Source organism: Myxocyprinus asiaticus, chromosome 9, assembly GCF_019703515.2.
Source record: "Myxocyprinus asiaticus isolate MX2 ecotype Aquarium Trade chromosome 9, UBuf_Myxa_2, whole genome shotgun sequence".
Taxonomy (NCBI): domain Eukaryota; kingdom Metazoa; phylum Chordata; class Actinopteri; order Cypriniformes; family Catostomidae; genus Myxocyprinus; species Myxocyprinus asiaticus.
In genome coordinates this window covers 16434193-16448964 of record NC_059352.1, presented here as the reverse complement: position 1 = coordinate 16448964, position 14772 = coordinate 16434193, and the positions used below count along the sequence as shown (strand labels likewise).

General features: G+C 38.4%; 1 protein-coding gene across 2 annotated transcripts in view; it reads right to left on the bottom strand.

Moving 5' to 3' along the window:
* Positions 1-2800, bottom strand: part of pfkmb (phosphofructokinase, muscle b) — a 41075-nt gene extending 38275 nt beyond the window's left edge. The window contains exons 1-2 of one of the 2 annotated variants that reach the window (XM_051706823.1): positions 2669-2800; positions 2377-2419 (exon numbers count right to left, since the gene is read on the bottom strand). In XM_051706823.1, coding sequence (XP_051562783.1) covers positions 2377-2416 — 40 coding nt within the window. In that variant the 5' untranslated portion in view covers positions 2417-2419; positions 2669-2800. Of the gene's footprint in view, positions 1-2376; positions 2603-2668 lie in introns of those variants that run through there. The other variant, XM_051706822.1, reaches the window with a different exon arrangement.
* Positions 2801-14772: the final 11972 nt, after the last annotated feature.

The window sequence follows — 14772 nt, the reverse complement described above, 5'->3', positions numbered from 1 at the left end:
TATACTGTATCTATCACAAACGGATCTACAAAATGTCCCAATTTTCAAAGCATTTTTAAGACAATTATTAAATAATAGAAAAGAATACACTCACTGAGCACTTTAATAGGATCACTGTAGTCCTAATAAAGTGCCCAACATGGTCTTCTGCTGTTGTAGCCCATCTGCCTCAAGGTTCGATGTGTTGTGCATTCTAAGATGCTATTCTGCTCACTACAATTGTACAGAGTGGTTATCTGAGTTACTGTAGCCTTTCTGTCAGCTCGAACCAGTCTGGCCATTTTCCGTTGATCTCTCATCAACAAGGTGTTTCCGTCCGCAGAATTGCCGCTCACTAGATGTTTTTTAGATATATATATACAATTTTTGTTTTTTTTGTTTTTTTGTTAGACAATTCATAAGAAAAAGTCTGAGGAAGTGTGGGCATAACTACAAAATTAACAAGGTAAAGAAGGTGGAATATGGTCCCAGCTTATTAAATGACACTGGTTGCATTAAAGGGTTAACTGTATGTTTGTGTAATGTTTTAACTCTCAAACAGACCAGTGAGTGATCTACACTGTAAAGGTCTGGAGGATGGGCAGTTATCAAGCTCAAGACCGAAAAGCCTTTCACCACACGAATAAACTCATCTTCCATCCAATTCAACCCTGCAGCTTATCTGCTAGTGAGGAAAATATATGGGTAATTCTCAGGAAACTATTAATGTGGTATGTGTCCCCATGACTTGCTATTGATATAATCAACAGGATACTGCACTTGGTTGCATTTTTTGATAGATTTGACTTTGCAAAATAAATTGTAAATTTGTTTTTTTTCTTTTTTACATTGAAATATTAGCCAATTTGCATGTCCCCATACATCACATTCCATATGAGTTATATAGAATTTAAAAAATCTACATAACATTTGCTATTATTGACAAGATAATATCCTGATTTAACTGTAAATGTAGTTTTCCTTTTCCAAAAATGCTTCGTGCATTTTCTGCTGAATATGGGTTCGCCTGTCACTCTGTTTTCAGCCCTGTTATCCAGTGACAGTTTATTTATTGTGACAAATTTATTTATATAATTATATAAAATTCTAAATTCATTTTAATTATATAAGTGTAGAAAAATAATGACACACACAAAAAAAAAGAATATTGACCATAAATAATGCAATGAGATGCAATGATTTTTGAAGGCTGTTATAAGATATTTTTCACCCACCCCATTAAAATTAGAATTACCCAGATATAGTAAACTATGTTTTGTTTCTCATTTTAGAAAGAGGAAGACTTTTAGCCACCAATGTTAACTTCCTAATAGGATTATTGTGGTCACAGATTAGACTCTGTGACTTTCACGTCCATGTCTGTAACAGATGCTGGTAACTGAACAACCTGGTTCTAGATGTGGATTGGGGTAACCAGACTAATCAGAGTTTCTGCCATTTAGCTTACGCCCACATCTCAATTACTGTAGTTGTCACACTTTACTCTGACAGCTACCAACCTCCCAATCTTGTTTTTTCTAATTTACAAGTTGCTATTTACAGAGATAAACCTCCTTAACACCAGATAATTCTTCTTCAGGGAAATTAAATGCAGTGATACAAATGCTATGGACCAGGAAAGTTGTTATACAGTAAACGTACACTCACTGAACACTTTATTAGGAACACCTCTACACATACTTATTCATGTGATTATCTAATCAGTCAATCGTGTGGCAGCAGTGCAATGCATAAAATCATTCAGATACAGGTCAGGAGCTCCAGTTAATGTTCACATCAACCATCAGAATGAGGATAAAATGTGATCTCAGTGATTTCGACCCTGGCATGATTGGTGGTGCCAGACGGGCTGGTTTGAGTATTTCTTTAACTGCTGATCTCCTAGGATTTTCACACACAACAGTCTCTAGAGTTTACTCAGAATGGTGCCAAAAACATCCTGTGGCATTTCTGCGGACGGAAAGGGCTTGTTGATGAGACAGGTCAACGGAGAATGGCCAGACTGGTTCAAATTGACAGAAAGGCTACAGTAACTCGGATAACCACTCTGTGCAATTGTAGTGAACAGAATAGCATCTCAGAATGCACCACATGTCGAACCTTGAGGCAGATGGGCTACAACAGCAGAAGACCATGTCAGGCACTTTATTAGGACCGTATAGTGTTCCTAATAAAGTGCTCAGTGAGTGTAGTACACAACACACACTCATACACACAGTATTTTCAGACGTATGTTATTTTACTATCCTTCAAAATAATAACTACACACACTAACACACATTACATTATCCAAAGGGATCTCACAAGAATGCTATTGTTGATACTCCTTTTTAACATGCACACAGATGAACACAAACATACACACACTACACATACCGTAGACACGATTAGCCTCAAACTGAATCTTCCTGTGCATGCACTGCCAGATCAACACAGCCAGTCCAATATGAGGAATCCAGTGGAAAAGGAGTACAGACAGTTTCAGAAAGCACATGCACAACTCTATAAAACATAAACTAACCTGACACATACATACAAATGCATCCCAAATGCATACACACACCTGGCAGACACACACACAGTTGTCCCACACTGTCTCCATTCCTTCCAGCGGAATGAGATGGTGTGGTGGCCATGACAAGGTCTTATCAGTATTATTAGAACTGACCTCAAGGTGCTACTTGCGTTTTCGCTCTCCTTCTCCCTGTTTCTCTCTTTTATTACACTATCCTCATTCCTCCTGCATTTTCCAGCACATCTCTCTCATATTCTTTGGTCTATTATATCGGCATCTGTTTATTCGTCTGTTTTTCTTGTTATTTGTTAATCAGATCATTTAAAAGTATTTTAGTGCTGGCTCAATACTCAGAAATCAGATGGACTAACAGCAGTAGAGGAAGTCTAATACTGTAATGGGATTTGCAAGTAACACAGTTCATGTGTAGATTTTATTGGTTCAAAGCAGAAGTTAGGACAGGTAATGTGCTATGCACAATGTTAGTATGTATTATAAGGTAATTAAACAATAATAATAAATCACTTTTGACTAACAGGATTAGTACAATATTTTTGTGGTTTGTGTTTGTTGAGATGTATATTAGTGCAATTCTGCTTACTCTGATGTTTTTTTCATTATAGTGGAGACCGGGGCTAGTTGATACAAGGGGAAGTTTTCACAAGGGCTATACAGTATCTCAGTAACAATATGATTTGGAGTCAAAAGTACATTTAGTTTCAATTAGTTCTCTTAAATTGTGAATTCTACCCTCCTAAGTAAATTTTCACTTTCATCGTATTTCTTTTATATCTCTTGGGTAAACATGTAAATATAATCAAACCACACTGTCATTCAGTACATTCAGGCAAGGGTCAACTATATTATCAAGGCAGATTTTTACTGGGAGCACACCTCTCCTCAGTAAGCCACATAATCTGAGATTCATTCATGTCTGTGGGACAAACAGTGCAAATTAGTATCAGAATTTACCTTTTTTATTAAGGGCCAGTATTTTCCCTGGATTTGATTTTCAGGGACATTTTTTAACTTTATGAGGGTATAAAACAAACTGTGTCTCATCTGTTGACTTCAATATAATAAATTCATTAATACAACTTTTCTAGATCAAAATCAACTAATTTTATGCAATAATATGTAAAACTAGGACTACTTTAGAATATCAAGAACTATATCAGATGTTACAATAAAACAATAATGTGAATTCAATGAACTGTACTGTACGGTCTTTATTCAAGGTTCTCACAGATTGCAGTACCACTTTATTACCAGTGGGTGGAAACAGATATTCACCTACAACTTCTTTAAAATCATAACTCGGTTTTGTAGAGAGGGTGCAAAATATTAACAGAAAATACTAACTTAAAGATTCCCACCAAAATAGGATTTTATGGCACTTTTAATTTGCTCCATGAGTAATTTATATTTCTTTGGAATTTTTTTGAAGGGCTTGTGCTGCCAGATTAATGTAACCTATCTGGACTGTGGCAACTTTTATAGGAATGTGTGAGAATCTTTAGATTAATTCTTAAATTTTTTTCCCAGTCTGCACTCCTCTTTTAGGTGAATACCATTACCTTTTTACTGTATTTCCATTTCCTCTTTCAGCTACTTTATTTATTCATCATGTCTTCTATTCCCACTTGATACCTCCCCCAATATTTAATATCTTCTTAGCCTTTTCACCATCTCTATTTTCCTCCATTTATCTTGTCAATACATTTTTCTGTTTGCCCTCCTCCACCTCTACATACCTTTATTCTACTTTATTGTGACCTGGCCTCTTCTGACTTCCCCTCTCTCCATTTCTCTCTTTCCCTCTTTCCCCCACTGCTGTTTTTAATTGTATGCTAAATGAAATGCTAAACCTACACACTCTTGACATTTAAAGTGCACATTCTTGAGAATGCATGCACACACACACACACACACACACACACACACACACACACACATAGGCTACACACATTTTGTGTTGCATATCAAATGAATTGTGTGTATGTGTGAGTGGAGATGCAGGTTGGAGGATGGAGGGCATTTTTGTGTAGTGGTGCTGGGTATACAAATGTACTGTATGTTTTTAAATCTGTGTGTGTGTGCGTGTGTGTGTGGACGGGTTTGGGTCGTTTACGAGGACTTTTTTTTGGTTACAAACTGGTTACCACAAGGGTATTATGCTATAAATGTGGTTTATGAGGACATTTCTATTGTCCCCATAATTCAAATCGCTTAAAAAAAACAACTAAACGATGTTTTTTGAAAATGTAAAAATGCAGAACGTTTTTTGTGAGGGTTAGGTGTAGGGGAAGGGTTAGGGGTAAGAATCTATAGTTCATACAGTATAAAAATAATTTTGTCTATGGAGAGTCCTTATAAGGATAGCCACACCAACATGTGTGTGTGTGTGTGTGTGTGTGAGTGGGCTAGTGAGTGTGTACATGTGCAATCCTTACTAATTAGTGGTCCTGACCCTAAGTATCAGGCATGCAACTTCCCCTGAACAAGGGTCAGTAATTAAGGGGGACTCAGGGCAAGATTGCCAACAAAATTGACAAAAATGCACCCAGATTTTAAAATGCAGGGGCAAAAAATGCACTTTCAATGAATTTGATAGTACTTAATGGAATCACTTACTGTTCCTTTAAGCTATTGGAAAATTTCTTCATCCACTCGGATAAAGAGAAACACTCTAGTTTCACTATCTGACCAATTTGTTTACATTTTTCTTACTTCCGATTCACCAATGTTACGGCGCGGAGTAAATTTGTCATCTCCATCAGAACTTTCTTACGTCAGCACAAGCTGACATCATATAAACTGAAACCGTTAATCTTATGACTCTGTTCACACACATCATCAATATGGAAATGTATAGGTAATGATACAACTTGTAATTAAGGGTAATAGCCAGAGCAAAATGTACCAGTATTTTCAAAAGGATCGTGTTCACACATGACCTCTAACCTGAAAATTGTAGTACATTTTCTGGATAAGGCTGTATGCAGTATAATGATGAGAGAATTTTCATTTTGGGGTGAACTATCCCTTTAACACCAGCATAGCAATGTTCTAAAAACACTCAGAACACCTTAGCAACTGCATAGCAACACCCTGGCAACCACACACAACACCATAGTGCCAGTGAGTTTTGTAGGGGCAAGCAGCACTTTTATTAAACATAAAGCACAATTAGTGTAGTCCCTTTCCGAACAAATGTCTCTGTTCTTTTAATGAATCACTCAAAACGACTCATCAACTCACTAGTTATCGTCTGAATCAGTCTGACAAATCCTTCATTGAATGAACTCACTGAATCAGTCTGAATTAACATCTAATTCACTTACTGAACCACAGTTACTTTCAGTTATTACTAATGCCTGACTCGAAATGAAGCAAAAACTGATTTGTACTTAAAGGTTCGTGAAACACAAATCTATCATTACACTTGTTCATATGACAACATGTAGTTAAAGATACACATTTGACATGCTCTTTTTTGTAATTAATGAAAAATTAAAGGCAGCGGCTATTTGCACTAAGTGTAAACAGCAACAAAAAGCATCTTCTTTGCACTGAGTGCAAATAGTGTTAGATGCTATTTGCACTCCTAATTAAATACAACCATACAGTATCACTGCAGTGTGTTTATTGTGTTTATTTAGAGTCCCACAGACACTCTACACCAACCTCTAACCCTAAACCAAACCCTCACCTTACCTTACAAAAATAACAATGGTTTTACTACAGAACCATAGCATCACCATGGTATTTTGTCGTAAAATTATAGTAAATCACAAAATTAAACATGGTTACTATATAACACCATATTACTGTAGTAACACCATGGTTAACTGCATTAAAACTATGGTTAAAAAGCATGGTTAATTTTACTCACATCAAACCTTTCTCTCAACTCCCCATCATGTCCAAAAAAAATAATAATCAAAGGTTTGAAGGTTTGAATGTCATGACAATCATTTGAAAACACAGTGTGAAAAAAACAGCCAAGGACAGAAAGATTAGCAGGTCCAATGATACTCACTATGAAAGGACAGTGGTGGTCAGAATAGGGGAAGATAAATAATAATTATTTATGTGTGTGACAGCATGCACTTTAAGCAGTTTTTTTTTTTTTCCAGATTCTCACAAGCACATTCTTAGATATATAGACGTATAAATACACGTACACACTCATGTTACTTTGCCCATATGGGTATGTGCTAGCTTGTGTGCTAACACACACACAAACACACTGTTTATCCATTTATCTGTTTCTCAGTTTGACACCTAACAACTGTGTGGTAACAAGCCAAATCTATTCAATTACAGTAACATATCCCCTCACTCATATTTTTCCTTCAGTGTTTCAATGTTTCCATTCTTTTTTATCTTGCCACTAACAAGCATGCGTTAGCGGCTAGCCTATACCCAAGAACATTTCTGGGGCTTCATTGTGGTGGTAGCTGTTAAATTTTGTAAACTTCTTTGAGTGTTGGTTTGTACTTTTTTGGTTTCTCTTGTCATTTGTTCTTGAATGTCAATCTCAGATGACCCTGTGTACTAGCAGGTTTTTGTCTTGGTGTCTTAGAAGCTTTAAGGAATTAAAAATCCATCTCGGAAGAGACATCTAAAGGTAAAGTTAAATATCAGGGTAATGTTAACTAATAAAGAGTATTTTGTTATCTTGTCCTGGCTTGACCCGGCTGCTAGCGATGTTTTCACCTCCCCACATCTCTCTAAACCCCAGTGGGTTTTGACTGCAACTTGACAGACATACATTTAAAATAATTTTTCAAATACTATGACCAGTGTGGTAGCAGGATCCAAAGTGAGCAAATATTCATTTGCCCACTGTAACAGGGTTCTAAACATATTGACAAGGAGAAAAAGGAGGACGGAAACATCAAATCAAACGGTAAGTTTTATTTTCACACTCAAACGATAAATAGCTTTTCAGCTTAACAATCACACAGGCTCAGCGGGTGTGTGTGCAGGGCTCTCTCTCTCCCCTCTACTAGCATCTGGATCGCTTTTAACTCTGTCTCCATTCTCACTGCAATGACAAACAGCTGTTAGAGACAGTCATTGACAGGTGATGATCCTTACTGTTCTCATCTCCTGATCTCGCTGTCCATTCACAAGCCGGTGCTCGCACGCACCCACTACCACATACCCCCATCGCCCAACTCAGGCCAGGGATGTTCGAATAATTAGGCACAAAACTTCTATAGTAGCCAGCCAGTCCCATGAACTGTCTCACCTCCTTTTTGGTCTTGGGTCTCGGGCAGGCCACAATTGCTGAGGTCTTATCAATTTGGGGATGCACCTGCCCTTGACCCAAGTGGAACCCCAGATACCGTACCTCCACCCATCCAATTGCGCAATTCTTGGGGGTTTTCCGTGAGTCCCGCCCACCGTAGCGGCCTCAGAACCACGCTCAGATGCTGTGCCAATCATTACTGTATATAATGATGTCATCCAGATAGGCAGCTGCGTACGTGGAGTGCGGTCTGAGGACTCGGTCCATAAGGTGCTGAAACATAGCCGGGGCCCCAAACAAACCGAACAGATTGGTCACGAATTGGTGTAAGCCAAACAGTGTGGAGAAGGCCATTTTCTCATGGGACATTTGTGTTAAGGGGATCTGCCAATATCTGCCAATATCCCAAAATGATCGTATCACTTCAGAAGACATGTATTACACTTGAGTCGTATGGATAACTTTTAGGCATAGGCTCTTTGCACTAAGTGGCAGATACCATTTACACCCCTAAACCAACCCTTACCCCTAAACCTAACCTTCCCTCACAAAAATTAACCATGGTTTTACTACAGTTACCATAGTATCACCATGGTATTTTATGGTAAAATCATAGTAAACACAAAAGTAAACATGGTTACTATATTACAACCATATTACTGTAGTAATACCATGGTTAACTGCATAAAAAATATGGCTTCCACAAAAAAAAAGATGAAAAAAAAAGAAAAGAAAAAAACATGGTTACTACAATATTACTAGAGTAAAACCATGGTTAATTTTACCCGGCTCAAACATTTCTCTCAACTCCCTGACATTCAACGTGACCAAATCACTGCAAGAAAATCAACATTTATATAATTATTATTTTATTTAATTTTTTATCATTATAAGTAGTATTAAAAGGAAATATTAAGAGTAGAGACAGGAAACATTATAGGAAAAAGTAGAACAAAAAGCAGAATCGAAATCGGGTCGTCCGCACAAAAAACACAGTCATAACACCCCACACCACTGCAGCAACTCAGGGGGGCACAGTTGTCTTCAATTTGAGTGTTTCTACTATAATATTGGACTGCAAATAGCCGTGCTGTGTGGCAGGTGCTATTTACACCTAGTTCAAATAGTCACTCCGTTACTTTTATGCTGCGTTTTTGGGGTTTGAAAGTTTTAGACCCCATTGACTTGCACAGTATGGACAAACACACATCATTATATCCTTCAAAAAATATTTGTTTGTGTTCCGCAGACAAAAGATAATCATGCAAGTTTGAGACAGCATAAGCGTGAGAAAATGATGAGAGAATTGTCATTTTTGGGTGAACTATCCCATTAAACTGTGTAATTACTTAACTGTATCAAAAAAATCTAATTGTTGTTCTTTTATGTACAATTTTGTTTGTTTCTTGTGTTTCCCAGTGTAAGTCTGTTGTCTTGTTTTTTGTTTTTCTTATGTATTCTTTTTAAAAATGAAGTAATTTGCACCACTGTGGTTTCTCGAAAAAATTCAACACTTCCCCTTTAAGTTGCATTTTAGCAACTCTTGTATAGTAGGGTACTCAGTGTAAACATAAATATCCAACAGTATCTGTGTTGTTGACAGTGGTTAGTGGAAGATCTGTAGCAGCAGATAAAAATATCTATAGTCCATGTTTGATATTCAAGAACATAAACCTCTACTTCCTAATATTACTGCATAATTCAGATGACACAAGCTAATACAGAAACTCTTGAGCTTCAAGTAGAAATATCTAAGGATAAAAAAGAATGATAAAATTCCTAAACACAACACAAATGCCTATTGGCTCCCTCTCCATGAAAGTCCTGTCCAGTGGAAAGACAGAAACGTACACCTCTTTAGAAACATGACTAGTGTCCTAGGCTCAGTACTGGACTGGCCGCTATATTATGGCGAATTCCCCAAACTACTTTATTTTTTAATGAAAAGCTCACTTTTAATAGGCATTGTTTCTTCTCATAAACAAGTGGTGCATGTGGATGCAAGTGAGTAAGATGTTTATTCTGGTATTTGGTGTTGTCATTGATAAAAGATGAGCAAGATTATGTGCACTTAGAGTTATGGAAGGCGATTAACTTTTGAATTATCTCATCGTGAGTTCAGCTACTGAATCGTAAATCCTTGCCATCCCTTGAGTCTTTTTGGCTCTCCCCTTCTCGCTCCCTTTATTTCTTCTCTCTCCATGGTAGACTGTTTGTTTTCTTCTTAGACTCAATTTATGTCTCAGACTACAGAGAGAAGGACAGTGCATTTTTTTCAGTTGCTTTAGGTTTATCTAAGTGACTGGCCACATTTTAATTCGGTAATGACTGCTATGTTGTACATAAACAGACATAGGGCTCACTGAAATTATAATGTGTCATTTATTTCATGTACAATTACTGTTAAGTCATGGATTCATACACTCTGGTCCTCCATTCTGTACTCACTTTAGTCTTTTATTTTTTTTTTCAAATTTTTTATGTCTGTTAATCAGTTTAATCCCTGCTTCAAGCTCTGATCAATTGCTTATCTGAATATTTATGCTTTCTAGTTTGCCTCTGGATTTCATTTTTAAACTCAGTTCACAGTTAATGACATCGTCAATAATAATAATGCAAAAAAAAAAAAAAAAAATTTTAAAGATGGACACGCCCATTTTTATGTTGGGCTTGCCGATATGGCAGTGGTCTTTGAGTTAAATGGACAGTTAGCTGTGTGGATGCAAAGTCATGCAAAAACAAATTCCATTGTAGACAGCTTAGCGCCATGTAAAATATATTTTTTTAATTAATTAGGCTACTGATATGACTGAAGTATTCGTCTCATACATGATTTTAATACTTTATTGATATGCATCTATCCAAGTGTGAGTCTGTATCTCCACACAAATCAGGAGAACCCCTTGTGTCTTCTTAACCAATAACAACAGTGCTGCAGTGTAGATTTGTCTGTTTTTCAACTCAGGAGCAAAAGGGAAAACAGAAATATAGCTAAATAATACATGCAACCGTTTGTGTGTGTATACAGTATGTGTGTCTCGCCCTTGGTCTGCTTTAGTTAACTAAGCTATAAATGATTAAGTATGCTTTATTAAAGTTTGAGCCTTCATTAACCCTGAGTCTTTATGTCTAAATATCTAATGTCTAAAATTGTTATATTCCCTATAGGCCTATATAGGAGGCCCCCATTGGAGGTGATGACAATGTTGTTCACTACATTTTCACTTTTGCTATGTAATACCTACAGTACGCTTTGATATACAGTGAACAGTGTGTGAGATGTGTAAGGCCTTGGGAACGTGTATTAGTGGCAATGTAAACACTGTGTGTGTGTGTGTCTGTGTGTCTGTGTGTGTGTGTGTGTGTGTGTGTGTCTGTGTGTGTGTGTGTGTGTGTGTGTGTGTGTGTGTGTGTGTGTAATTGCCGTGACGGGACAAGATGTTGGAAGTTCGTTAGTGTGTGGCGATGGAGCGCTTGAACACACCACAGCAGGTCCAGAGAGGGATCACACAGAGACAGACGGAGAGAGAAGAATAAAAAGGAGAAAAAGTATCAAACAACAGAAAAAAACAACAACAGAGGAAATGGAGGGAGTGAAAATGAAATATTGTTTCTATTTGACTGTTTGTTTGCATCAGGGTGTAAAATGTACTTTTTGCCATACCTGCCAGTGGCAAGTGAATTGAGAAAATTTACCAGCCTTGTTTCTTACCAAATAAATATTTTTTATTTCTAACCAGCCATAAATATTTCTTACCATTCACACAATTTTTAATTGAAAAAATATATATTTTTGTCCTAATGACATTGAGATTTTACATTTACATTTATTCATTTGGCAGACACTTTTATCCAAAGCGACTTACAAAAGAGGAATACATTATAAGCCAATCATCTTAAGGAGACAGTGGTATGAAAAGTGCTGTATTACAAAGCTTCACTAGCATTAGAATAGTAGTATTCAAGACAGATTCAAGTGCAACAAGAATTTTTTCCATTTATTTAGTGACTGGTTAAGTGCTCATGAAAAAGATGTATTTTTAGCCATTTTTTGTAGACAGAAAGCGAGTCAGCTTCACGGATGGAGTTGGGAAGGTCATTCCACCAATGTGGTATGATGAAACCAAAAGTCCAAGAAAGTGTTTTGGTGCCTCTTTGTGTTGGTACAACAAGGTGCCGTTCCTTAGCTGACCGCAGGCTTCTGGTGGGAACGTAGCTCTGCAGAAATGATTTTAGGTATGCTGGAGCAGACCCAGTGACTGTTCTGTATGCCATCATCAGAGCCTTGAATTTGATATGTGCATCAGCCGGCAGTCAAGGAGTGATGTAACATGCGCTCTCTTTGGTTCATTAAAGACCAGACGTGCTGCTGCATTCTGGATCATTTGCAGGGGTCTAACTGCGCATGCAGGGAGGCCTGCAATGAGAGCATTACAGCAGTCCAGTCTAGTTATGGCAAGTGACTGAACAAGAAGTTGTGTGGCATGTTCAGATAGGAAGGGTCTTATCTTCCTGATATTGTAGAGTGTAAATCTACATGATCGTGCTGTCTTTGAGATGTGGTCTTTGAAATTTAGTTGGTTATTGATGGTTACCCCTAGATTTCTGTACTGTAGTTACTGTAGTTGAACCCAGCTGCATGGTGATGTTGTGTTCAACAGCAGGGTTGGCTGGAAAGACAAGGAGCTCAGTCTTGGCTGGGCTAAGTTGCAGGTGGTGTTCCTTCTTCCAGGCCGAGATGTCTGCCAAAAAGGCAGAGATTCGAGCAGTCACCGTGGTGTCGTTGGGCTGGAAAGACAAGTAGAGCTGTGTGTCATCGGCGTAGCAGTGGTAAGAGAAACCATGTGCCTGAATGATGGGTCCTAATGATGTTGTGTATATAGAGAAGAGAAGTGGCCCAAGCACTGAGCCCTGAGGTACCCCAGTAAGTAGCTGATGTGAATTGGACACCTCACCTCTCCAGGCTACCAGGAAGGACCTACCTGAGAGATAGGAATTAAACCAGTCAAGCACAGTTCCTGTGATACCCAGAATAGAGAGGGTGGGGAGTAGGATCTGATGGTTGACTGTGTCAAAGGCTGCAGAAATGTCCAGTAGAATCAGGATGGATGATATGGATCCAGCTTTCGCCTGTCTCAGCAACTTAGTGACAGACAGCAGGGCAGTCTCGGTGGAGTGTCCACTTTTGAAGCCTGACTGATAGTCATCCAGCAGCTTGTTCTGTGAGAGATAGTCAGAGATCTGATTGAAAACTGCCCTTTCAAGTGTTTTTGCCATGAATGGGATGAAAGAGACTGGTCTGTAGTGTTCTACTTGTGTGGGGTTATGTGCAGGTTTTTTCAGCAGCAGGGTTCCTCGAGCCTGCTTAAATGTAGTGGGAAAAATGCCTGTAAGTAGAGATGTGTTAATTATGTGTGTGAGTGCAGGTAGGATGGATGGAGAAATGGCCTGGAGAAGGTGGAAAGGAATGGGGTCAAGGGAACAGGTGGTGGGGTGGTTGGAGAGGAGGAGTTTAGAGACCTCAGTGTCAGTCAGAGGAGAGAACATAGAGACAGAAGAGCTGCATACAGGAGGCAGGTGTTTGACAGGGTGTAGTGCTGAGAATGTATTGCTGATGGCTGTAACCTTATTAGTAAAAAATGTGGCGAAGACATCTGCTGTCAGTGATGTGTCAGGCGGTGGAGGGGGAGGACAGAGAAGTGTGTTGAATGTTCTAAACAAGCTGCGAGTGTCTGTGATGGTGTTAATCTTGTTCTGGTAATAGGATGTGTTTGCATATTTAACGTTATCTGAAAAAGTTGCAAGCAGAGACTGATACTTACCCAAATCTGCTGGATCTTTAGATTTCTGCCATCTCCTCTCAGCCACCCTGAGGTCAGTCCAATGTTCACGAAGGGTGTCAGAGAGCCAGGGGTTGGGTGGTGTCATACATGCTGGCCTAGAGGAGAGAGGACAAATGCTGTCTAGACAGGTTGTTAAAGTAGAGCTTAGTGTGTCTGTGGCAGTGTTTACATCCAAGGTGGAAAATAAGTTTGGTGTGGGAAGAGAGGTAGAGACAGCAGTGGAAAGGCACGAGGGTGAAAGAGAATGGAGGTTACGGTGAAAGGAAACCAAAGGTGGAGTCTGTTTTAATATAGATGGGAGTGTCATGTTGAATTGAACAAAGTAGTGATCAGAGACATGTAAAGGAGTAACAAGAATATTTGACTTGGTACAGTTACGTGTAAAAATTAGGTCCAGCTGGTTGCCCGATCTGTGAGTTGCTGTAGTGTTTAGTCTTTCCAAGTCAAATGAGGCCAGAAGAGCATGAAGTTCAGTGGCCTTGGTGTATGTTGAAATCTCCTCTTAGCACAACTGCAGACTCCTGTAGATAGATCGCTTCACCTGAAATGACTATGGATCCTGCAGTTTAAATATCTTACCTGGCGCTGGACATGCCAGCTGTGTTTAAACCAATAATCGTTACTACAATTCATTGGACCCAGGCAGAAAATTCTATAAGGGTGGGCCCCAGCCCCCAAACACCCAGCATGTGTTTAGTGGGCCCCCCTCATCACATAGCCCGGGACAACATCCCCAGTTATCCCCTCCTGACAATAACCTTGCTTGATATTAACTTTTTGTTAATAGAACTGTTGTATAATGCAGTAACACACTATCAGTTGTACTGTTTTATTTATTATTTACAAGGGGTGTAATGATCTCACACTCCGGTTCAGTTCACAATACTGAATTCACGATTCAGTACTCTCACAATATTTTAAACAAACCCTGAATAAAGACAAGTTAAGATTGAAAGTTTTTTATTATTTTAAGACATATGCAAAACCATTTATTTTCCTTAACTTAACTAAAAGTACTGTTCAAGTGCAAAATGATTAATCAGAGATGGCCTAGGACTAAAAATCAGCCCAATACAGGGCAATGACACCAGAATAGAAATATTCTTCATTCTGCTTAGCTGAAGATACAGAATTATGTTAGATACATATGCTTG